At 43.6% G+C, this 23,785-nt stretch overlaps 1 protein-coding gene across 1 annotated transcript in view; it reads right to left on the bottom strand.

Annotated features, from left to right (window-relative positions):
* Positions 1-23,785, bottom strand: part of LOC311136145 (protein sidekick-2-like) — a gene marked incomplete at its 3' end in the record, with an annotated part of 226,685 nt that overhangs the window by 22,371 nt on the left and 180,529 nt on the right. Inside the window, exons 32-42 of the mRNA XM_084170234.1 lie at positions 23,447-23,582; positions 22,780-22,836; positions 21,677-21,778; positions 9,390-9,505; positions 9,020-9,206; positions 7,835-7,972; positions 7,174-7,332; positions 4,644-4,769; positions 3,263-3,427; positions 2,834-2,974; positions 1,288-1,426 (exon numbers count right to left, since the gene is read on the bottom strand). Coding sequence (XP_084026360.1) covers positions 1,288-1,426; positions 2,834-2,974; positions 3,263-3,427; positions 4,644-4,769; positions 7,174-7,332; positions 7,835-7,972; positions 9,020-9,206; positions 9,390-9,505; positions 21,677-21,778; positions 22,780-22,836; positions 23,447-23,582 — 1,466 coding nt within the window. The remainder of the gene's footprint in view (positions 1-1,287; positions 1,427-2,833; positions 2,975-3,262; positions 3,428-4,643; positions 4,770-7,173; positions 7,333-7,834; positions 7,973-9,019; positions 9,207-9,389; positions 9,506-21,676; positions 21,779-22,779; positions 22,837-23,446; positions 23,583-23,785) is intronic.

The following is a 23,785-nucleotide window of genomic DNA, read 5'->3' on the forward strand; positions in this document are numbered from 1 at the left end:
AAGAAAGTAGACCTCTCTGTTTACATCACATACACTACCAAGCATTTCACACATATTATTTCGATACTGACTGTTAGAACTTGGTGGCATATAGCAACACCCCAAAAGAAAAGGCTTTAGATGTGCCAAGTGAACCTGCAACCACAACACTTCAATAACACTTATTATAATTCACACACTTATCAAGAGAACATCCCTGGTCATCCCTACTGCCTCTGATCTGGCAGACTCACTAAACACATGCTTCGTTTGTAAATGATGTCTGAGTGTTGGAGCATGCCCCTGGCTATCCGTAAATTTAACAAACAAGAAAATCCACCACTGGTTATCACTGAAGATGTAAACACAATGGCTCAAATAAAACAATAAAGCAACTGTTTCAATCCTCTCTCTCTCTCTCTCTCTAGGAAATACTGAGGATCTTCAACCTCCAATAAAGCAACCATTTCATTCCTCTCTCTAGGAAATACTGAGGATCTTCAACCTCCAATAAAGCAACCGTTTCAAACCTTTGTCTCTCTCTCTAGGAAAAGGTGAGGATCTTCAACCTCCTCTTTCTACTGCTAGAACAAAAGTACATGTGACATTGTGTGGAGTAATAGAACAACATCCTAAGGATGGCATATTCCTGGTATATTTCTGGTACACATTTAAGTTATAATGCCAGAGAAGCCGGTATTTGGAGGATATATTGGCACGGGTATGCAGTACTATCAAAAACATATTTAAACCAGTCAAGTTAAAGGTGCAATGAGTAAAAGTGTCAACTCAAGTTACTGCAAAGACATTTGTTTACATGCCGAGTAGAGCTGGGACGATACCAGTATCGCAATATTATTTCCATGGCAAAAATGAAAACACGAAGCAGACTAAACTCTTTGATCCTTTAAAAACCTGCTGTATGTAAAAAATGGTGTGCTGTAGCTTGGAAAATACATACATTTGACTCTGGATGACAACATGATGATGTTTGTTTCCAACATTAAGGCTGTTTTCCTAAAGAAGTATGTATTTCATGTTTTGTTTCCTTGCCACGATACTAACGAGTATTGCAAAACTGGTATCGTCCCAGCCCTAATGCCGAGACCCAACCCCTCAGCTTACAAAACAGTGCAAGGACAATACATTTATAAGAAAATATAAATACAAGTTACAGATTGTACCTTTAACATGGAATCCAAACACACATAGTCCTATTAAAGGGCTTGTGGGATATGCTAGAGACATGTTCTTGGTGTGGCCATAGCTGGAGACATGTTCTTGGTGTGGCCATAGCTGGTTACTGACCTGGTATAGACACCGTTCTTACGGCAGAAGGAGTTCTTGACAGACAGTCGTCGGTTGTTGAGTTCCAGGGTGGGGAATCGTCCCTCGTCCAGGCTGACCATATCTCCATGGGTCAGGGCGTTACAGTTAGAGTTGTTCCCTGATGAACACACATAGGGAGACACTGTGTGACCACAGGCCAGAGGGACAGACGGGCAGGCAGGTAAGGGTTAGTAATGCTGTATGTCATGTAGCCCACTCTAGTACTGTTACTACTGTATGGCTGTGTCCCAAATGGCTCCATATTCCCTATATAGGCCCTGGTCAAAAGTAGTGCACTACATAGGGAATAGGATGCCATTTGAGTTGTATAGAAACACTAGAGGATGAATCATGGATGGATGTTATGTACTCTACCACTACTACTGTTACTACTGAATTCCATAGAAACTAGAGGAGTGACTGGAGTGATTCCAGAATGTCATCACAACTATATTTGGCGAGTGAAGCCAGGCATCTAAACATTGATGATAGACTCCACAAGATTCAACAAAAACACAGCCTTTAAACCTAAACTAAAACCCACAAAGTCTAGGTAAATTGCCTTATCAGCTGATGTTGATGTAAAGACGCTGATCTGAAACTGATTTGTGTTGTTACTTCTCTGACCTACCCTCTGACCTACCCTCCCCCTTCTTAGCGAGAGCTTTGATCAGCAGACTCCATTGGGCCTGGGTCTACAGTATGAGAATATAGTCCCTGCCTACGAGTGAAGTAGGAATCTACGAGAAGGCAAGGGTCCAAACATCAACTACCCCCCTGACATACCAGACCCTCCAAAGGCATCTGGGGGCGAAGCTGTCATTCTGCAAAACATTTAGTCACTATAATAAACTGATCTGTTAACTTGGACTGGTCCAGTATTCCATGAGGGGGGTTACAGGGGGTCTGTAGAGAGCAGAGAAGGAAGACAAGAGGAGAAAGGACCTCTTGTGCTTCGTCTGTCAGAAACGTTGTCCCCAGCCTGAGCAGACTGCACAACTAGATACCTGCTGATGTCAGAGTGGAGCAGACTGCACAACTAGATACCTGCTGATGTCAGAGAGGAGCAGACTGCACAACTAGATACCTGCTGATGTCAGAGAGGAGCAGACTGCACAACTAGATACCTGCTGATGTCAGAGTGGAGCAGACTGCACAACTAGATACCTGCTGATGTCAGAGAGGAGCAGACTTCACAACTAGATACCTGCTGATGTCAGAGAGGAGCAGACTGCACAACTAGATACCTGCTGATGTCAGAGAGGAGCAGACTGCACAACTAGAGACCCGCTGATGTCAGAGAGGAGCAGACTGCACAACTAGAGACCCGTTGATGTCAGAGAGGAGCAGACTAGATACTGTAGGTCCTCTACTATTCTACAGCTGTCTCTCTCTCTATCTCTCTCCCTCCCTCCCTCCCTCCCTCCATCGATCCGTCTTTCCATACTACCGAAAACCTAACCATAACAAGGACCTTGTTGCCTAGTAATATCATGTCGATGACATCTTTGTCACTGCCGCTCACCTGAGTCAGATTTCTTGGCGTACTTCTTGCTCTGTCCTCTGATGATGAGGATGAAGACCAGAAGGAGGATGAAGATGAGACCTACCAGGGCCACCACCACCAGGAACCACCACTCCTCATAGAATGGCGCCACCTTTTTGGCTGGAGGAGAAGAGCACATATAACAGCGGGACTAAACACAAGGACAGGGCAGGGAGCACAAATGCAAAGGTAGTGTCTGAAAATGACTGTTTGTGCGATATTTGTGTTATGCTGATTAGTCTTATATTCTATATAATGAAGTAAGATTGTCATTGATTAACATGAAAACCTTAAGCTCAATGACTAGTGCGTGTCCCAAATGGCACCCCTATGAGCACTGGCCAGAAGTAGTGTACTAGGGAATAGGGTGACATCTGGGACATAATGTAGATATATGAAATAACTCACCAGATATGGAGGTTGAGGGTGGGCTAGGAGACCCGTAGCCGTAGTCGTTCACTCCAATGACCCGGAAGTCATAACTAACCCCTTGCTTCAGAATGTCCATGTTGAAGGTGTATGATGTTACTTCCTTTGGGATGTCCTTGATCAAGATATCCCACAAGCCCTCATCTGTTGGCAGAGTAGAAGTAGTAGCAGAAGAAGGTATTTGGATGAGTAGTAATCAGACATGACAAAACAGAGTGGTAAACGAGACTCATTGATATAAAAGCTTGTTTAAAAGCCTATGGTATGAAAACAATCTGACAATGTCCAAGGTAACTCATACCACAATACACATTACGCAATTGATACATTTTACATCTCCCATAATCTGTATGGGGCTCTCTGGTCTTTGAGAGGTATAAATAAGGATACAAAATGTGGGAAGGTATGATTCACAAGAGGGACTATTATGGGATGTTTAATGTTTGCTTTTATAATGGCTGCCAGAATCCATAAGTGCTAATAACCATAAATATTATTTGGAGTTTGACAGCGTTTATGGAGTGCTCAAGAACATCAGCCAACACCAAGAGTTCATTTAACGTTTCTGTCAGTAGTGAAGAAGTGAAGATCTGAAGGATCAATTGAATGTGTAGTGCGCCAGCAGTTTTTCCTGACTATGACAGAAAACCATAAGGTTGAATACCCCTGCTCTAGGGAGATCAATGTAATCCATACCAGGCTAAGCCGCTGCTGCCTACAGGGGTTTCCCACCATGTCAGTCAGTCCCATACTCTCAACCTCTGGGACTTAGTACCCCCCAACTCCCTGTCCCCCTCTTCCCCTGTCCTTTAAGAAACTGGTAGTGTAATCCATCCCTCCCTCTGTGCCTCCCTTTATTCCCTCTGTACGGCTGTCAATCCCCGTGCATCGATGACGTGGGCATCAATTAAGGCAGCCCCCTGCACCTCTCTGATTCAGAGGAGTTAGGTTAAATGCGGAAGACACATTTCAGTTGAATGCATTCAGTTGTGCAACTGACTAGGTATCCCCCTTTACCCCCTTTCCCAATCACAGATTAAACCTGACACTACGTCTCAAGCTCTGCTGCACCTCAATCAATACTCCATTAAAATAATAGAGAGTGAGCATCACCATCTGTGGAACCACATTGACACTCTATTCTTAGTCAGATCATTCCTGTCCAAGCAAGTATGAGGCCGGGCTAAGAGATTGCATGATTGGAAAGAATGTGAACTGTGGATCAATCTGGAAGTGTCCAGTATGTGAACATGGACAGGGTTCACTGCAGATGCACTGCTGAGGCTCTTTGTTCCACTAGAAGCTAAAAGGAATACGTCAAGCAGTGGAGTCCAGTATGTCACGTGTTGGGTGTATATACCTGAGGGTCTGGCCTCGATGACGTAGCGTGTGATAGGCGACCTCCCGGGGTCACCGTTGGCCCAGTGGATGGTTAGAGCCGAGCCGTACCGGGAGATGAAGGGCTCTCCAGGGGGGCCCGGGGCTCCTGCATGGGGTCAAAGGTGGGGTCAAAGGTTAGAGAAAGGTTTGAGGGTCAGGCAGCCTCAATATACTTTCAAAGATATTATGGCATATTCAGTGCCTAATCTTAACTGGCTTCATCAATAAGTGCATCGATGACGTCGTCCCCACAGTGACCGTACGTACATACCCAGACCAGAAGCCATGGATTACAGGCAACATCCGCACTGAGCTAAAGGGTAGAGCTGCCGCTTTCAAGGAGCGGGACTCTAACCCGGATGCTTATAAGAAATCCCGCTATGTCCTCAGACGAACCATCAAACAGGCAAAGAGTCAGTACAGGACTAAGATTGAATCGTACTACACCGGCTCTGATGCTCGTCGGATGTGGCAGGGCTTGAAAACTATTACAGACTACAAAGGGAAGCACAGCCGCGAGCTACCCAGTGACACAAGACTTCCAGACGAGCTAAACCACTTCTATGCTCGCTTCGAGGCAAGCAACACTGAAGCATGCATGAGAGCACCAGCTGTTCCGGATGACTATGTGATCACGCTCTCCGTAGCCAATGTGAGTAAGACTTTTAAGCAGGTCAACATTCACAAGGCCGCAGGGGCAGACGGATTACCAGGACGTGTACTCCGAGTAGGTGCTAACCAACTGGCAAGTGTCTTCACTGACATTTTCAACATGTCCCTGACTGAGTCTGTAATACCAACATGTTTCAAGCAGACCACCACAGTCCCCGTGCCCAAGGACACTAAGATAACCTGCCTAAATGACTACCGACCCGTAGCACTGACGACTGTAGCCATGAAGTGCTTTGAAAGGCTGGTCATGGCTCACATTAACACCATTATCCCAGAAACCCTAGACCCACTCAATTTGCATACCGCCCCAACAGATCCACAGATGATGCAATCTCTATTGCACTCCACACTGCCCTTTCCCACGTGGACAAGAGGAACACCTACGTGAGAATGCTATTAATTGACTACAGCTCAGCATTCAACACCATAGTGCCCTCAAAGCTCATCACTAAGCTAAGGATCCTGGGACTAAACACCTCCCTCTGCAACTGGATCCTGGACTTCCTGACGGACCGCCCCCAGGTGGTAAGGGTAGGTAACAACACATCTGCCACACTGATTCTCAACACGGGGGCCCCTCAGGGGTGCATGCTCAGTCCCCTCCTGTACTCCCTGTTCACCCATGACTGCATGGCCAGGCACGACTCCAACACCATCATTAAGTTTGCCGACAACACAACAGTGGTAGGCCTGATCACAGACAACGATGAGACAGCCTATAGGGAGGAGGTCAGAGACCTGGCCATGTGGTGCCAGGATAACAACCTCTCCCTCAACGTGACCAAGACAAAGGAGATGATTGTGGACTACAGGAAAAAAAAGAGGACTGAGCACGCCCCCATTCTCATCTACGGGGCTGTAGTGGAACAGGTTGAGAGCTTCAAGTTCCTTGGTGTCCACATCACCAATGAACTATCATGGTCCAAACACACCAAGACAGTCGTGAAGAGGGCACGACAAAGCCTATTCCCCCTCAGGAGACTGAAAAGATTTGGCATGGGTCCTCAGATCCTAAAAAAATTCTACAGCTGCACCATCGAGACCATCCTGACTGGTTGCATCACCGCCTGGTATGGCAACTGCTCGGTCTCCGACCGCAAGGCACTACAGAGGTTAGTGCGTACGGCCCAGTACATCACTGGGGCCAAGCTTCCTGCCATCCAGGTGTCAGAGGAAGGCCCTCAAAATTGTCAAAGACTCCAGCCACCCTAGTCATAGACTGTTCTCTCTGCTACCGCACGGCAAGCGGTACAGGAGTTCCAAGTCTAGGTCCAAAAGACTTCTCAACAGCTTCTACCCCCAGGCCATAAGACTCCTGAACAGATCATCATGGCTACCCGAACTATTTGCACTGCCCCCCCACCCCCACCCCATCTTTTTACGCTGCTGCTACTCTGTTAATTATTTATGCATAGTCACTCTACCCACATGTACATATTACCTCAACTACCTCAACTAGCCGGTGCCCCCGCACATTGACTCTGCACCGGTACCCCCCTGTATATATAGCCTCCCTACTGTTATTTTATTTTACTTCTGCTCTTTTTTTCTCAACAATTTTTTGTTGTTGTTTTATTTTACTTTTTTTATTAAAAATAAATGCATTGTTGGTTAAGGGCTGTAAGTAAGCATTTCACTGTAATGTCTACACCTGTTGTATTAGGCGCATGTGGCCAATATAATTTGATTTGATTTGATTTGATCAGCACACTCTGACATTTGTAAACCTTGTATTGATGTTAATTGAAGATTTGCACAGAATGTTGAGCTAAGTGTGCATATTGCAAGTTATAATGTGGGCCTCAGTGAACTACAAAGACAGCCAGAGGTAGACAAACCTTCCCCAGGCCCCATGGTGATGTTAGCCTCCACCTCAGGCCCGTAGGTAAACGTCTTGGCCCGGATCCTGAAGTTGTAGGTGACCCCGTCAGCCAGATCCTTGATCTTCATCCAGAACGGGGCCCCTTTGACGTCCACCGTCACTATCTTACTGACGCCTGGGGGGGAGGGGGAGTGAAGACAGTCGGCACAGGCCACGGAAGATTCTAGACAAACACACCACATTTAGAGTGGGGCTATTACCCAGGGAATGGATTGGAACAACATGAAACACACACATACATACACACACACAAACTGACATAGGCACACTCCAACAGTTGTTGGGACATACATGGGAAATTAATTAAAAGGGTTAACATAGCAACATTATCAACTGATTCAGCATGCTATTTGGTGTCAACAAAGGCAATGATGGCCACCACTCACTCAGTAATGGAAAAATATAGTTTTCAATGTAGTTATTAAGTTAGCTGATGTTTAGCCTCATACAGTGAGAGACTCAGCTTGTGTCCCAAATTACACTCTACTCCCTATATAGGGCAAAAGTAGTGCACTACATAGGAAATAGGGTGTCATTTGGGATGCATCTTCAGAAATGGACGTTAATTGTGTCAGATGTGAGGTGAGATGTGGGACATGACGAGGTGGGTGTCTTACCGTCCACGGGGGTGCAGGGCTCGTAGACCAGCCGGTAGCCCTCCAGAATGCCGTTGGGGTAGGTGGGCTCACCCCAGGACACGTTGACCGACGTAGTGGTCAGCTCACTGAAGTGGATGAAGCTGGGAGCACTGGGGGCTGGGTTCAGAGGACACAAAGGTCAGGGGTCAAATGTTAAGGGTTAGGGGGCATAAACATTAGTGCTACATCTTGGATTGTCTTTTTATGATGGCCTCAGAACACAGGACAATTTATTTATGATGGCCTCAGAACCCAGGACAACTTATGATGGCCTCAGAACACAGGACAATCTGAGTGATGATTGGAAAGTATTAGCAAAAACTATTTAGGACATGTTGTTTGTTTTTAGTGTCATTTATTTATTCCCATGACAGCCATCATACCATCATATTCCTATAGGCTACAGTGACATAGATGAGCTGGTGACACTACTACTGCACAGTGAACACAGATCTCCTGTTCTCTAAAGTTGTTGAGACTATTTGTAACCCTCTGAAAAACAGGCGTTTTTGTGTGGTGAGCCTCCTGCTATCAGTCCTGTGCATCTCCTCTCCTCAACACGCTTGTCACCTGCTTCTGTGTTCTACAGCCCCCTATGCATCTACCACCCCCCTTTCACCCCCCCCCCCCCCCCCCACTCCCGCTTGAGATATGAAACACAGAAAACTGCAAACATTTTCCTTTTTACGAGGGGATCGGATGAAAAACACATTTCTACAGTGACTGTACAGAAGGGAGGGAAAAATATATTTGGAGGGAAATACTATCTGGCGACTGTCTTCTGTTGCTATTTAGAACACTGAGCCAGAGACAAAGCATTTCCAAGAAACCACAGGAAGGAGCTTAGAGAAAAAAAATGACTTTCAGCCTCTAAACATTTTCATACCATCTTATACCAAACCAGACTGTCCAGGGAACCAGCGGATGAGTCAAGAGACTGAAGGAGGTCATTGATAGGGAACTGATGTTTATGCCGTGTGGTTTCTAACACATATCTGGCTTGGCATGCTGACAGCAACAATTAGGTGCAGCGTATAAAAGCTCACAGTTAAAAACCTGTGGATGGTTTGTGGGAGTTGGAGGAGTAATTTGAATTTGAGTCAATAGAATTGCTTTCCTTTCATTTTAAGATAGACCGCTCCTGTGTGTGTGTCCCTCCCTTACCGGCCTGTTGTGTACGGCCCCTGGTCGGGGGGCTCCGGGGCCCGTCCCCTGCTGCGTTGAAGAGGGCCACACTGATCATGTAGGTGGTGTATCCAGTCAGGTTCTTCAGCTTGACCCCTCCCTCTGGCAGGAACAGGGTGCGCAGCCTCTCCGTCTCATTCTTACGCTGGTTCTCCCAGAAGTACACCTGGAGGGCGAAGGAGGAGGAGATATGGAGAACAGACACATGTTAGCTCACAGCAAAGATAGCCTTTACATCCCACTGGGATTAAAGAGAAGCAAAAACATGTAACTGCCATTACATTTCAATGATGATTAGAATGATTAGAATTATATGGTAACTCCATCCTTGTGAAACCCTCCTCTTCACCTTGTATCCCTGGATGTCTCCATTCTGAGTATCCAATGGAGGAGGCTCCCATGTCACGTCCAGCTGGGTGGCCGTTGCTGATTGGATGGCCACGTTCTGAGGCGGGGCAGTGGGTACTGTGAAAAGATAAAGATGAAAAATCAAGCAAGAAACAACATTACAACAGATAAGATTTTAGTGGAACTGAGAGAGAGAGAGAGAGAGAGAGAGAGAGAGAGAGAGAGAGAGAGAGAGAGAGAGAGAGAGAGAGAGAGAGAGAGAGAGAGAGAGAGAGAGAGAGAGAGAGAGAGAGAGAGAGAGAGAGAGAGAGAGAGAGAGAGAAAGAAAGAAAGAAAGAAAGAAAGAAAGAAAGAAAGAAAGAAAGAAAGAAAGAAAGAAAGAAAGAAAGAAAGAAAGAGAGAAAGAGAGAAAGACAGAGCGAGAGAAAGACAGAGAGAGAGAGAGCAGCAGCAGCTGAAAAAATGAGCTCCTACAAATATTGAAATGTATATGGTTTTTAGAGTGAAGTACATCGGAAAAAAACAAAAGAAAACTGCAAGACTGAATAAGAGACAAAACAAGCAACAAACAAAGAAGAAAGGCTTTTGAAAAAGTAACTATTTATCATAAAATTTTACAGTTATCTTAGCTAGCTGAATTGTTTACCAGTTGCTAAGCAGTTGCTAGGGACTCTCCTGGAAGAAGCTAGCTAGCTAACAAAGAATATCTAGTTAACAGAAGAAAAGAAAGACAAAATAAGACAAAATAAGGACAGAAGACAAAGGACATCAAAGTAAAACAGTCCTCTAAAAGACACAAGAATAATACAAGAAACAACGCTTCTATTGCAACATTGTGTACAGCGCTGCTATGGAAATTGTTTACCCACCAGGCATCCAGACGGAGAAAGCTAAGAAAAGTTTCAAAGGTTTGATGATGGGACAGAACCATGAATGCCTGTTTGCAGATCTTACCAGTTGCAAAATAAGAACACATTTAATATTTAATACCAAACGAGGGCACATATGGAGAGGGCACATATGGAAAATAGTTATTTGCAACAATTTCCCTTTCTCAAAAAAGAGAGGCATCAGCCAAGGATGTCAGATCAGCATTTTTGAAGAAGCTGACCAGAGCAACACGTATCAAACAGTAAACTTATATAATAATGGAACTGTATCGAAGGCAATGATTCAAGCCTCCAGGCTTTTGAGAATATGTTTGCTACCCTAAAAGCAGAAGCTGAACTCATCTCAGAAACTGAGGAACAAGTCAAGGAGGGAGATGGAAAAAAGCAGGCCCCAACGGTCTCTGTGACCCAGCAAGAAGCCCTCAGTGTCCCTCTACCTACCTCACCTGCAGCAGACAAAGCCAAGGACATGCCTACAACACCAAGAACACCTGCTATGCAACGTTTCCACAACACTCTCTCTCTCTCTCGTCGAAGCAGAGGTCATAGAACTCAGAGAGAACAAGCTTCAAGAGGAGGACACTGTCCAGAAACTAAAATAAGAGATGAAACAGTTCAGGGAGGAGAGCAGAGCATCTATTGTTAAATTAGAAAGCAAAATGGACAAACTGAGTCAGACAAATGATGACCTCAGAGACCATCTGAGCACAACAAGAAAGGAGCTAGAGCAGAGAGAGAGGTACATTGTCACCCTCAACCAGCATTATGTCCTCTGCATCTAGAGAACATGTCCACCAGCCTGGTACAACACAAGCAGAACCTGAGACCAGCATGGCCTCCACCACACAGCCTGATGACACTGCACCCGCCTACCAGTCTGCTCCAGCCCAGATCAGCCAACCAGCGTCCCAGTCTGCTCTAGACCAGGTCAGCCTACCTGCTTCCCAGTCTGCTCCAGTACAGTGTGCTCCAGCCCAGGTCAGCCAACCAGCCACCCAGTTTTATCCAGCCCAGGTCAGCCAACCAGCCTCCCAGTCTGCTCCAGCCCAGGTCAGAATACCAGTCTCCCAGTCTGCTCCACCCAGACAGTCACCCACAACTGCAATCCTTATTGATTCAAATGGGAAGTCCTTAGTCCAGGAAAGATTATTCCCTAGACACCAGGTGTATAAGTCCTAAAACTGACAGTGCAATGCAGCTCCTCAGTCAGACCAGGATTGACACCCCCGACAACATCATCATCCACACTGGCACAAACGACCTTCATGCCAAAGGTGAAAATGTATCTGGGGCAGTGAGAAGAGTAGCAGAACGGGCACAGACTATGTTTCCAACAACCAATATAGTTGTGTCCACCCTCCTACCAAGAAAATACTTCCCAGGACAGTTGATCGACAAAATAAATCAACAGATCACTGTGGACTGTGCCTCACTGCTCAACGTTAGAATGGCTCACCATCCCACTCTGACATGTGAACACTTATACGATAATGTACATCTTGATCAGGACAGTGTCAGAACTTTTGCTAAGGACCTAAAGGATGAAACACTTGGCAGGGACCCACACACCCATCACCCCAGCAACAGAGCCCCCCTGCCCCACCTTCTGAAACAACAGTACCCCCACCATCCCCAGGAGAGAAGAGCCAGACACGGCTTATTACAGCACAGCTCTACAAGACTGGGCCCAACACAGCACAGATTTACCAGACCAGACCCGCCTCAGGACAGCACGACCAGACCCGGCCCGCCTCAGGACAGCACGACCAGACCCGTCCCATCACAACACAGCTCTACCAGACCCGGCCCATCACAACACAGCTCTACTATACCAGGCCCATCACAACACAGCTCTACAAGACCAGGCCCAACACAGCACAGATTTACCAGACCAGGCCCACCACAACATAGCTCTACAAGACTGGGCCCAACACAGCACAGATTTACCAGACCAGACCCGCCTCAGGACAGCACGACCAGACCCGGCCCGCCTCAGGACAGCACGACCAGACCCGTCCCATCACAACACAGCTCTACCAGACCCGGCCCATCACAACACAGCTCTACTAGACCCGGCCCATCACAACACAGCTCTACTAGACCTGGCCCATCACAACACAGTTCTACTGGACCCGGCCCATCACAACACAGAACTGACCACTACTCCAGGGTCGGGCAGAACACTGTCCCTCAGAGAAGTACACCACATGATGCAGTCCACACGATGTATCATTCAGATCATCAGCCTACATATGCTGAGGTAACCTCTGGCAAAAGACACCTAGAACTATCAGAGATAGGAGAGGTGCGCCAACTACTGCATCTAATATGCAGACTACTGGGCTAGACAGACCCTTTAATTCACACGTACGCACACGCGCACACACACACAGGGTTGCAGATTGCATTGCATTGTACTTATTTTTTGGGCCATTCTTATTAATTTGTTTACAACTATCCTTTATTTTATTGGCACTGGTATTATAACAATAGTGATGTGTAATGGTGTGTGTGTGTGTGTATGTGTATATATATATATATATATATATATATATATATATATATATATATATAGATATATATACATACAGTGGGGAGAACAAGTATTTGATACACTGCCGATTTTGCTGGTTTTCCTACTTACAAAGCATGTAGAGGTCTGTAATTTTTATCATAGGTACACTTCAACTGTGAGAGACGGAATCTAAAACAAAAATCCAGAAAATCACATTGTATGATTTTTAAGTAATTAATTTGCATTTTATTGCATGACATAAGTATTTGATACATCAGAAAAGCAGAACTTAATATTTGGTACAGAAACCTGTGTTTGCAATTACAGAGATCATACGTTTCCTGTAGGTCTTGACCAGGTTTGCACACACTGCAGCAGGGATTTTGGCCCACTCCTCCATACAGACCTTCTCCAGATCCTTCAGGTTTCGGGGCTGTCGCTGGGCAATACGGACTTTCAGCTCCCTTCAAAGATTTTCTATTGGGTTCAGGTCTGGAGACTGGCTAGGCCACTCCAGGACCTTGAGATGCTTCTTACGGAGCCACTCCTTAGTTGCCCTGGCTGTGTGTTTCGGGTCATTGTCATGCTGGAAGACCCAGCCACGACCCATCTTCAATGCTCTTACTGAGGGAAGGAGGTTGTTGGCCAAGATCTCGCGATACATGGCCCCTTCCATCCTCCCCTCAATACGGTGCAGTCGTCCTGTCCCCTTTGCAGAAAAGCATCCCCAAAGAATGATTTTTCCACCTCCATGCTTCACGGTTGGGATGGTGTTCTTGGGGTTGTACTCATCCTTCTTCTTCCTCCAAACACGGCGAGTGGAGTTTAGACCAAAAAGCTCTATTTTTGTCTCATCAGACCACATGACCTTCTCCCATTCCTCCTCTGGATCATCCAGATGGTCATTGGCAAACTTCAGACGGGCCTGGACGTGCGCTGGCTTGAGCAGGGGGACCTTGCGTGCGCTGCAGGATTTTAATCCATGACGGCGTAGTGTGTTACTAATGGTTTTCTCTAAGACTGTGGTCCCAGCTCTCTTCAGGTCATTGACCAGGTCCTGCCGTGTAGTTCTGGGCTGATCCCTCACCTTCCTCATGATCATTGATGCCCCACGAGGTGAGATCTTGCATGGTGCCCCAGACCGAGGGTGATTGACCGTCATCTTGAACTTCTTCCATTTTCTAATAATTGCGCCAACAGTTGTTGCCTTCTCACCAAGCTGCTTGCCTATTGTCCTGTAGCCCATCCCAGCCTTGTGCAGGTCTACAATTTTAACCCTGATGTCCTTACACAGCGCTCTGGTCTTGGCCATTGTGGAGAGGTTGGAGTCTGTTTGATTGAGTGTGTGGACAGGTGTCTTTTATACAGGTAACGAGTTCAAACAGGTGCAGTTAATACAGGTAATGAGTGGAGAACAGGAGGGCTTCTTAAAGAAAAACTAACAGGTCTGTGAGAGCCGGAATTCTTACTGGTTGGTAGGTGATCAAATACTTATGTCATACAATAAAATGCAAATTAATTACTTAAAAATCATACAATGTGATTTTCTGGATTATTATTTTAGATTCCGTCTCTCACAGTTGAAGTGTACCTATGATTCAAATTACAGACCTCTACATGCTTTGTAAGTAGGAAAACCTGCAAAATCGGCAGTGTATCAAATACTTGTTCTCCCCACTGTATGTATATATATATATATATATATATATATATATATATATATATATATATATATATATATATATATATATATAACTATTGTTATTATTATTATTTTTCAATGTACTTTACTCAAACCAGTGAATATCACTTATTATAAATGAGATCATTAACTATCAGCTCTTGGAATATCCAGGGCCTGTACTCTTCACATTTTGGTTATAAAACAACAAATCCAGAATTGATTAAAAACATCAAGGGACAGGACATCATAATCCTACTGGAAACATGGGGTCGTGGAGACATAGATACTCAGTGTCCCTCAGGCTATAGAGAAAGTTTACTACCATCAATCAAACATAAAAATGTTAAACGGGGCCGAGACTCAGGTGGAATCATCATTTGGCATAAGCAGGACTTAGCACTGAATGAAATGAAAAAAGGTACTAATCACATTTGGTTAAAACTTAACAAAGATACAATCTATTGTGACAATAATGTATACATATGTGCAGCTTATGCTCCTCCTTCAGATTCATCATATTATGATGATCAGTTTTTTGACAATCTCCATACAGAAATCATTCAATTTCAGGCAGAGGGTAAAGTGCTTCTTTGTGGAGATTTCAATGCAAGAACAGGTTCTGAGCCTGACTACACTGATGCGGGAGGTAACCACCACATATTGGGACACCCCTCCTTGTACAGTAGCCCAATTATGAATAATAGAAACAGTCCTGACCAAATACTGAACAAAAATGGGAAGGAGTTAGTGCATCTCTGTCGAGCCTTAGGCCTGTACATGCTTAATGGTAGAATCAGAGGGGACTCTTTAGGTCAGTTTACTTACTGCTCAGCTCTTGGGACAAGTGTAGTCGATTATGCCATCACTGACATTGAAACCTCCTCCATTAGTGCATTCACTGTCAGACCACAGACACCATTGTCAGATCACAGTCAGATCAACGTGTTTCTGAAGAAATTAACCGGCAATATTCATTCAAAAAAACAGCCGAATAAACTCTACAACATGAACCAATCGTACAGATGGGCTCAAAACAGTGCAGAGAGATTCATTGAAACATTGAACTCAAATGAAATGATGAACTCTATACAGTTTTTCAATTACTCACAATACCAAAACAATAAAGAAGGTGTCATTTCGGCTACTCAAAACATCAATTGCATTTTCCAAAAAGCAGCATTGAAAGCAAATTTGAGAAAACCAAAGAAATGCAACATCAGAAATAAAAAACAAAATGTTTCTGAAAAAAGGTTTGATAACGAATGTAAAACAATTAGAAAACAACTAAGACAAATTTCAAATGAAAAACATAAGCAGCAAAACATCCCAGATCTACGATATGAATACTTTGAAACTCTGAAACAGTATAAACATACACTAAAACGCAAGAAATTGAATTATACCAACAAGACACTTGATGAAATTGAAAGTGCAATTGACCAACATCAGTTCTGGGACATGTGGAACAATTTAAGCATGACAAAGCCACAAGAATTAGCCAGTCAAGATGAAGGAATTTTGAAAACTTATTTTGATAATCTATACAAAAACATCCAACAAAATGACTTACAACAGAACCAATTAGAAATTCAAGAAAAATTGAACATCCTTGAATCGGTCATAAAAAAAAAAAAAAATCCAACAACAACTAAATGAAAAGCTAAAATCTATAAAATCAAAGAAGGCTTGTGGTCTAGATAACATCAGAAATGAAATGCTGAAAAACAGCACACCTGAGTTGCAAAATGCTGTGCTTAAGTTGTTCAACACAGTTTTAACTTCTGGCTGCTTCCCTGATGTCTGGAACCAGGGGCTTATCTCCCCTATCCACAAAAGTGGAGACAAATCAGACCCCAATAATTACATTTACATTTTACATTTACGTCATTTAGCAGACGCTCTTATCCAGAGCGACTTACAAATTGGTGCATTCACCCTATAGCCAGTGGGATAACCACTTTACACTTTTTTTTTGGGGGGGGGGGGGGGGGGGGGGGGGTAGAAGGATTACTTTATCCTATCCCAGGTATTCCTTAAAGAGGTGGCGTTTTAAATGTCTCCGGAAGGGGAATTTGCGTAAACAGCAACTTGGGAAAGGTTTTCTGTAGCATTTTGAATTCAAGAATTCAAACCTTTCTTCAAGAGAAAAATGTAATAAGTAAATGTCAAATTGGCTTTCTCCCTAACCATCGCACTACTGACCATATATACACCTTACACACACTAATTAATAAACACGTCCACCAAAAAAAAGAGGGCAAAATCTTTGCTTGCTTTATTGACTTTAAAAAAGCATTTGATTCTATTTGGCATGAAGGGCTATTCTACAAAATTCTCCAAAGTGGGCTTGGTGGTAAGGTGTATGACTTCATAAAATGTATGTACACAGAAAACAAGTGTGCAATAAAATCTAAAACCAAAGAACATAATTATTTTCACAACGTCGAGGTGTGAGACAAGGCTGCAGTTTGAGTCCAAATATTTTCAACATTTATATAAATGAGTTAGCAGACATGTTGGACCATTCTCCAGCCCCAGGACTCACACTATTTGACACAGAGGTAAAATACCTGCTATATGCTGATGACTTGGTACTTCTATCACCAACCAAAGAAGGTCTTCAACAGAACCTTAACATTCTAGAGCAATATTGCAATAATTGGGCCCTGGCAGTAAATTTCACAAAAACTAAAATCATGATTTTCCAAAAAACAAACAGATGTCAGAAACACAAATATAAATTCACCCTGAACAACACCATAATTGAACACACTAAAAATTACACATACCTTGGTCTGACCATATCTGCATCGGGAAACTTTAATATGGCAGTGAATGCACTCAAAGAAAAAGCCTGCAGAGCATCGTATGCAATAAAAATGAAATTATTCAAAATCAACATCCCAATTAGAATTTGGACCAAAATATTTGACAGTGTAATCCTACCAATAGCTCTTTACGAAAGTGAGGTTTGGGGGCCACTCTACAAGTCCAGAGAAATACACCAACTAATGCATGTAGGGCAGAATTGGGCCACTTTCCAGTAGTAATGAAAATACAGAAAAGATCATAAACATTTTGGTTATATCTAAATTCAAGTCCAAATTCAAGTCTGCAATTTAAAGCACTTCAAACCCAAGAGCTGAGCCCAGAAACGAGCCCTCTCAGTCAGCTGGTGTTGGACCTAACCAACCAAGCTGACACCAGCACTGCTTCAAAAGAAAGAATTCCAATTAACAAAATCATGAACCAATCAAAGGACTCATATTTACAACATTGGAAAAACGAATCAAAATCCCAAAGCCGACTAAATTGCTATCTGACCCTAAACAGAGAATATGAATTGGCTGATTATCTCTACTCTATCAGAGATACGAAGCAGAGACAGATCCTTACCAAGTACAGGCTGAGTGACCATCAATTGGCGATAGAAACCGGCAGACATAAAAAGACATGGCTACCCAAAGAGGAGCGTATATGTGGTCACTACACGACAGGGGAGGTAGAAACAGAAATGCACTTTCTCCTTTACTGTGATAAATATTCCTCACAAAGAGATTCATTATTCACAGAAATGACTAGATTTATTCCAAATTTTAACTTATTAAACCCAGAGGAAAAACTAAAAATACTCATGGGCGAAGGAGCAATGGCTCCTCTTGCAGCCAAATATGTATTTGCCTGCCATAGCCTGAGGGACACTGAATAATAACATCTGCATAATAAATAGTAACGTACTTATTATTATTGTTATTGCTATTATTGTTGTTTATCATTCCAAATAGTAGTGGTATGGGTGGTAATGGTAATGATGGCAGTTTAATGATGGTGGTGGTAGTAGTGGTAGTAATGATGATGGTAGTTGTAGTACTGATAATGGTGAAGATGATCGTTATTTAGTTATAAGTTAGTTATAGTTTCATTTTCCATATTTAGATTTGTATATTTATTATATTTATACTATTGACTGTTACCATTTTATTGTTGTTATTTATTTATTATTATTTACTACCATTTTTTATTATTATTTTTTATTATTTATTATTTTATTACAATGTACAGTGGGGAAAAAAAGTATTTAGTCAGCCACCAATTGTGCAAGTTCTCCCACTTAAAAAGATGAGAGAGGCCTGTAATTTTCATCATAGGTACACGTCAACTATGACAGACAAAATGAGAAAATGTTTTCCAGAAAATCACATTGTAGGATTTTTAATGAATTTATTTGCAAATTATGGTGGAAAATAAGTATTTGGTCAATAACAAAAGTTTCTCAATACTTTGTTATATACCCTTTGTTGGCAATGACACAGGTTAAACGTTTTCTGTAAGTCTTCACAAGGTTTTCACACACTGTTGCTGGTATTTTGGCCCATTCCTCCATGCAGATCTCCTCTAGAGCAGTGATGTTTTGGGGCTGTCGCTGGGCAACACAGACTTTCAACTCCCTCCAATGATTTTCTATGGGGTTGAGATCTGGAGACTGGCTAGGCCACTCCAGGACCTTGAAATGCTTCTTACGAAGCCACTCCTTCGTTGCCCGGGCGGTGTGTTTGGGATCATTGTCATGCTGAAAGACCCAGCCACGTTTCATCTTCAATGCCCTTGCTGATGGAAGGAGGTTTTCACTCAAAATCTCACGATACATGGCACCATTCATTCTTTCCTTTACACGGATCAGTCGTCCTGGTCCCTTTGCAGAAAAACAGCCCCAAAGCATGATGTTTCCACCCCCATGCTTCACAGTAGGTATGGTGTTCGTTGGATGCAACTCAGCATTCTTTGTCCTCCAAACACGACGAGTTGAGTTTTTACCAAAAAGTTATATTTTGGTTTCATCTGACCATATGACATTCTCCCAATCCTCTTCTGGATCATCCAAATGCACTCTAGCAAACTTCAGACGGGCCTGGACATGTACTGGCTTAAGCAGGGGGACACGTCTTGCACTGCAGGATTTGAGTCCCTGGCGGCGTAGTGTGTTACTGATGGTAGGCTTTGTTACTTTGGTCCCAGCTCTCTGCAGGTCATTCACTAGGTCCCCACGTGTGGTTCTGGGATTTTTGCTCACCGTTCTTGTGATCATTTTGACCCCACGAGCCCCAGATCGAGGGAGATTATCAGTGGTCTTGTATGTCTTCCATTTCCTAATAATTGCTCCCACAGTTGATTTCTTCAAACCAAGCTGCTTACCTATTGCAGATTCAGTCTTCCCAGCCTGGTGCAGGTCTACAATTGTGTTTCTGGTGTCCTTTGACAACTCTTTGGTCTTGGCCATAGTGGAGTTTGGAGTGTGACTGTTTGAGGTTGTAGACAGGTGTCTTTTATACTGATAACAAGTTGAGAATTTTCTTCTCCAGAAAATCACATTGTAGGATTTTTAATGAATTTATTTGCAAATTATGGTGGAAAATAAGTATTTGGTCACCTACAAACAAGCAAGATTTCTGGTTCTCACAGACCTGTAACTTCTTCTTTAAGAGGCTCCTCTGTCCTCCACTCGTTACCTGTATTAATGGCACCTGTTTGAACTTGTTATCAGTATAAAAGACACCTGTCCACAACCTCAAACAGTCACACTCCAAACTCCACTATGGCCAAGACCAAAGAGCTGTCAAAGGACACCAGAAACAAAATTGTAGACCTGCACCAGGCTGGGAAGACTGAATCTGCAATAGGTAAGCAGCTTGGTTTGAATAAATCAACTGTGGGAGCAATTATCAGGAAATAGAAGACATACAAGACCACTGATAATCTCCCTCGATCTGGGGCTCCACGCAAGATCTCACCCTGTGGGGTCAAAATGATCACAAGAACTGTGAGCAAAAATCCCAGAACCACACGGGGGGACCTAGTGAATGACCTGCAGAGAGCTGGGACCAAAGTAACAAAGCCTACCATCAGTAACACACTACGCCGCCAGGGACTCAAATCCTGCAGTGCAAGACGTGTCCCCCTGCTTAAGCCAGTACATGTCCAGGCCCGTCTGAAGTTTGCTAGAGTGCATTTGGATGATCCAGAAGAGGATTGGGAGAATGTCATATGGTCAGATGAAACCAAAATATAACTTTTTGGTAAAAACTCAACTCGTCGTGTTTGGAGGACAAAGAATGCTGAGTTGCATCCAACGAACACCATACCTACTGTGAAGCATGGGGGTGGAAACATCATGCTTTGGGGCTGTTTTTCTGCAAAGGGACCAGGACGACTGATCCGTGTAAAGGAAAGAATGAATGGTGCCATGTATCGTGAGATTTTGAGTGAAAACCTCCTTCCATCAGCAAGGGCATTGAAGATGAAACGTGGCTGGGTCTTTCAGCATGACAATGATCCCAAACACACCGCCCGGGCAATGAAGGAGTGGCTTCGTAAGAAGCATTTCAAGGTCCTGGAGTGGCCTAGCCAGTCTCCAGATCTCAACCCCATAGAAAATCATTGGAGGGAGTTGAAAGTCTGTGTTGCCCAGCGACAGCCCCAAAACATCACTGCTCTAGAGGAGATCTGCATGGAGGAATGGGCCAAAATACCAGCAACAGTGTGTGAAAACCTTGTGAAGACTTACAGAAAACGTTTGACCTGTGTCATTGCCAACAAAGGGTATATAACAAAGTATTGAGAAACTTTTGTTATTGACCAAATACTTATTTTCCACCATAATTTGCAAATAAATTCATTAAAAATCCTACAATGTGATTTTCTGGAAAGAAAATTCTAATTTTGTCTGTCATAGTTAACGTGTACCTATTATGAAAATTACAGGCCTCTCTCATCTTTTTAAGTGGGAGAACTTGCACAATTGGTGGCTGACTAAATACTTTTTTTCCCCACTGTTTATTTATGTTTTTTTATTTTCCCTTTTGTACTTTAACTATTTGCACGTCATTATAACACTGTATATAGACATAATATGACATTTGAAATGTCTTTATTCTTTTGGAACTTCTGAGTGTAATATTTACTGTTAATGTTTATTGTTTATTTCACTTTTGTTTACTATCTACTTCACTTGCTTTGGCAATGTTAACATATGTTTCCCATGCCAATAAAGCCCTTAAATTGAATTGAATTTGAATTGAATTGAGAGAGAGAGTGAGAGAGAGAGAGGGAGAGAGAAAGAGAGAGAGAGAGAGATTGTGTGTGTGTGCGGGAGTGAGTGCTTGCGTGTGTTTGTAACCTCACCACCTCACTCAGTGACTTACCTGCTTCTCCCACAAACACTTCCTGTGGTGTGCTGCTTGGTCCTTCCCCTACGGCGTTATACACACTCATCCTGATCTCATAGCGCTTGTGTTTGCTCATGTCTGGGGAACAAGGAACAATACTGACATTAACCAACAACCCACCACCACCACAATATTTAATTTAACTTTTATTTAACCAGAAAGGACCCTATTTTGTGTGAACAAAATCAACAAATGTATTTTCTGGCATGTTATGCAGCAGTTAAAATCTATCCAAGGAAGTAATTGAGTTGTTATTGCGTACTGGAAAGCAATACCCTGAAATATGTGATCGTCTGGTATTCTGCTGCTTAACTAAACAAATACAAGTTCATGAGCCCATGAAACTTGGACTGGACAAGTAAGTCTACCGGCGATTCCTATTGAAAATACCACATAGACAGAAGACAGAGCGTCTTTAAATCAGGGCCCACGTAGTGGTCTGTTTGAGCTCACTGTCAGAACACAAACTAAGCATGTGGCAACGACTCCATTAGACTCCGTTTCACTCTGCATTTCCACATGACTCCAACTCAAGGCAGCTGACTATATCATCTGCATGGCTAGAGATAACACACTGACTAACCTATTTTTGCTTTATGACTAAATTGTGTGTGAGTGTGTGTGTGTGAGTGATGTGAATGTGTATGTGTATGTTCAGCAGTGAAACAGAGTGTGTATCATCAGCAGTGAGACAGAGTGTGTATCATCAGCAGTGAGAGAGTGTGTATCATCAGCAGTGAGACAGACTGTGTCTCATCAGCAGTGAGACAGACTGTGTCTCATCAGCAGTGAGACAGACTGTGTATCATCAGCAGTGAGACAGTGTGTGTGTGAGACAGAGTGTGTGAGGCAGAGTGTGTGAGGCAGAGTGTGTGAGGCAGAGTGTGTGAGGCAGAGTGTGTGAGGCAGAGTGTGTATCATCAGCAGTGAGGCAGAGTGTGTGAGGCAGAGTGCGTGAGGCAGAGTGTGTTTCATCAGCAGTGAGGCAGAGTGTGTGAGGCAGAGTGTGTGAGGCAGAGTGTGTGAGGCAGAGTGTGTGAGGAAGAGTGTGAAGCGCAGGCAGGCCTGTGAGGACTTACTTCCCAGCTCATACTGGGTGAGAGAGGACGCGCTCAGGTTTCGCACACTGTAGGGGGCTGTGAGGGAGCAGGGGGATAGAAGAGAGAGGGCAGTAGAGAGAGGGGAGTAGAGGAGAGGAGAGACATGTTACTGTGTTAGTACCGGAGCACTAAGTCAAAGTCCGAAAGGCTCCTGAACAGCTTCTAACCCCAAGCCATTAGACTGCTGAACAGTTAATCATTTTTACGCTGCTGCTACTCGCTGTTTATTATCTATGTTATATATATAAACATGTGGCTAATATTTCTGCAAGAACCAGTGAAAAACCCACAGTCATAGAAACCCACACTCACTTAATCAAAGAGAAATTACACATCACACAGACATAGAAACCCACACTCACTTCATCAAAGAGAAATTAAACATCACACAGACAGAGAAAACAACACTAACTTCATCAAAGAGAAATTATACATCACACAGACAGAGCAGATAGAATAAGACTATTAGAAGGGACTGATTCTAAGAGGTGTAGTGTCAGGTGTCAGGCACAGCCAGTGTTACAGGAAGACGATATAGGAGGAATGTTTGGTACACTTTCTGATGGAGTTCTGTTTGGCCTTGTTGAGAGATGGTGGTTTATGTGAGGTTGTAGGGGCGTTGTGGGGAGGTTATGACCGTACTCACAGGTGAGCTCGGCCCAGTTATTGGAGGGGCTGTTGGCGGTGCGTACAGGGAAGCTGCGGAGGCGGTCGTATAGGAGCTCCCGGTAACGTATCCGGAAGCCCAGGAGGATACCGTTAATCTTCTCCTCAGACGGAGGCTGTGATGACAACACATAATGTTAGACTACCATTAGGCCATGTTCAACATAGTCGCTCTCACGGACAGTCATATTTACAAAGCCGAGCTAGCTAACTAGATATTTGATTAACAAGAATAATATATTTAATTTACAGCTCGCTTTTCATTGAAAGACAACAAAAGGCAAAAAAATAAAACATCTGGATTCCACTTTTGATAATC

Source organism: Coregonus lavaretus, assembly GCF_964263955.1.
Source record: "Coregonus lavaretus genome assembly, chromosome: 1".
In the NCBI taxonomy this organism is placed as follows: domain Eukaryota; kingdom Metazoa; phylum Chordata; class Actinopteri; order Salmoniformes; family Salmonidae; genus Coregonus; species Coregonus lavaretus.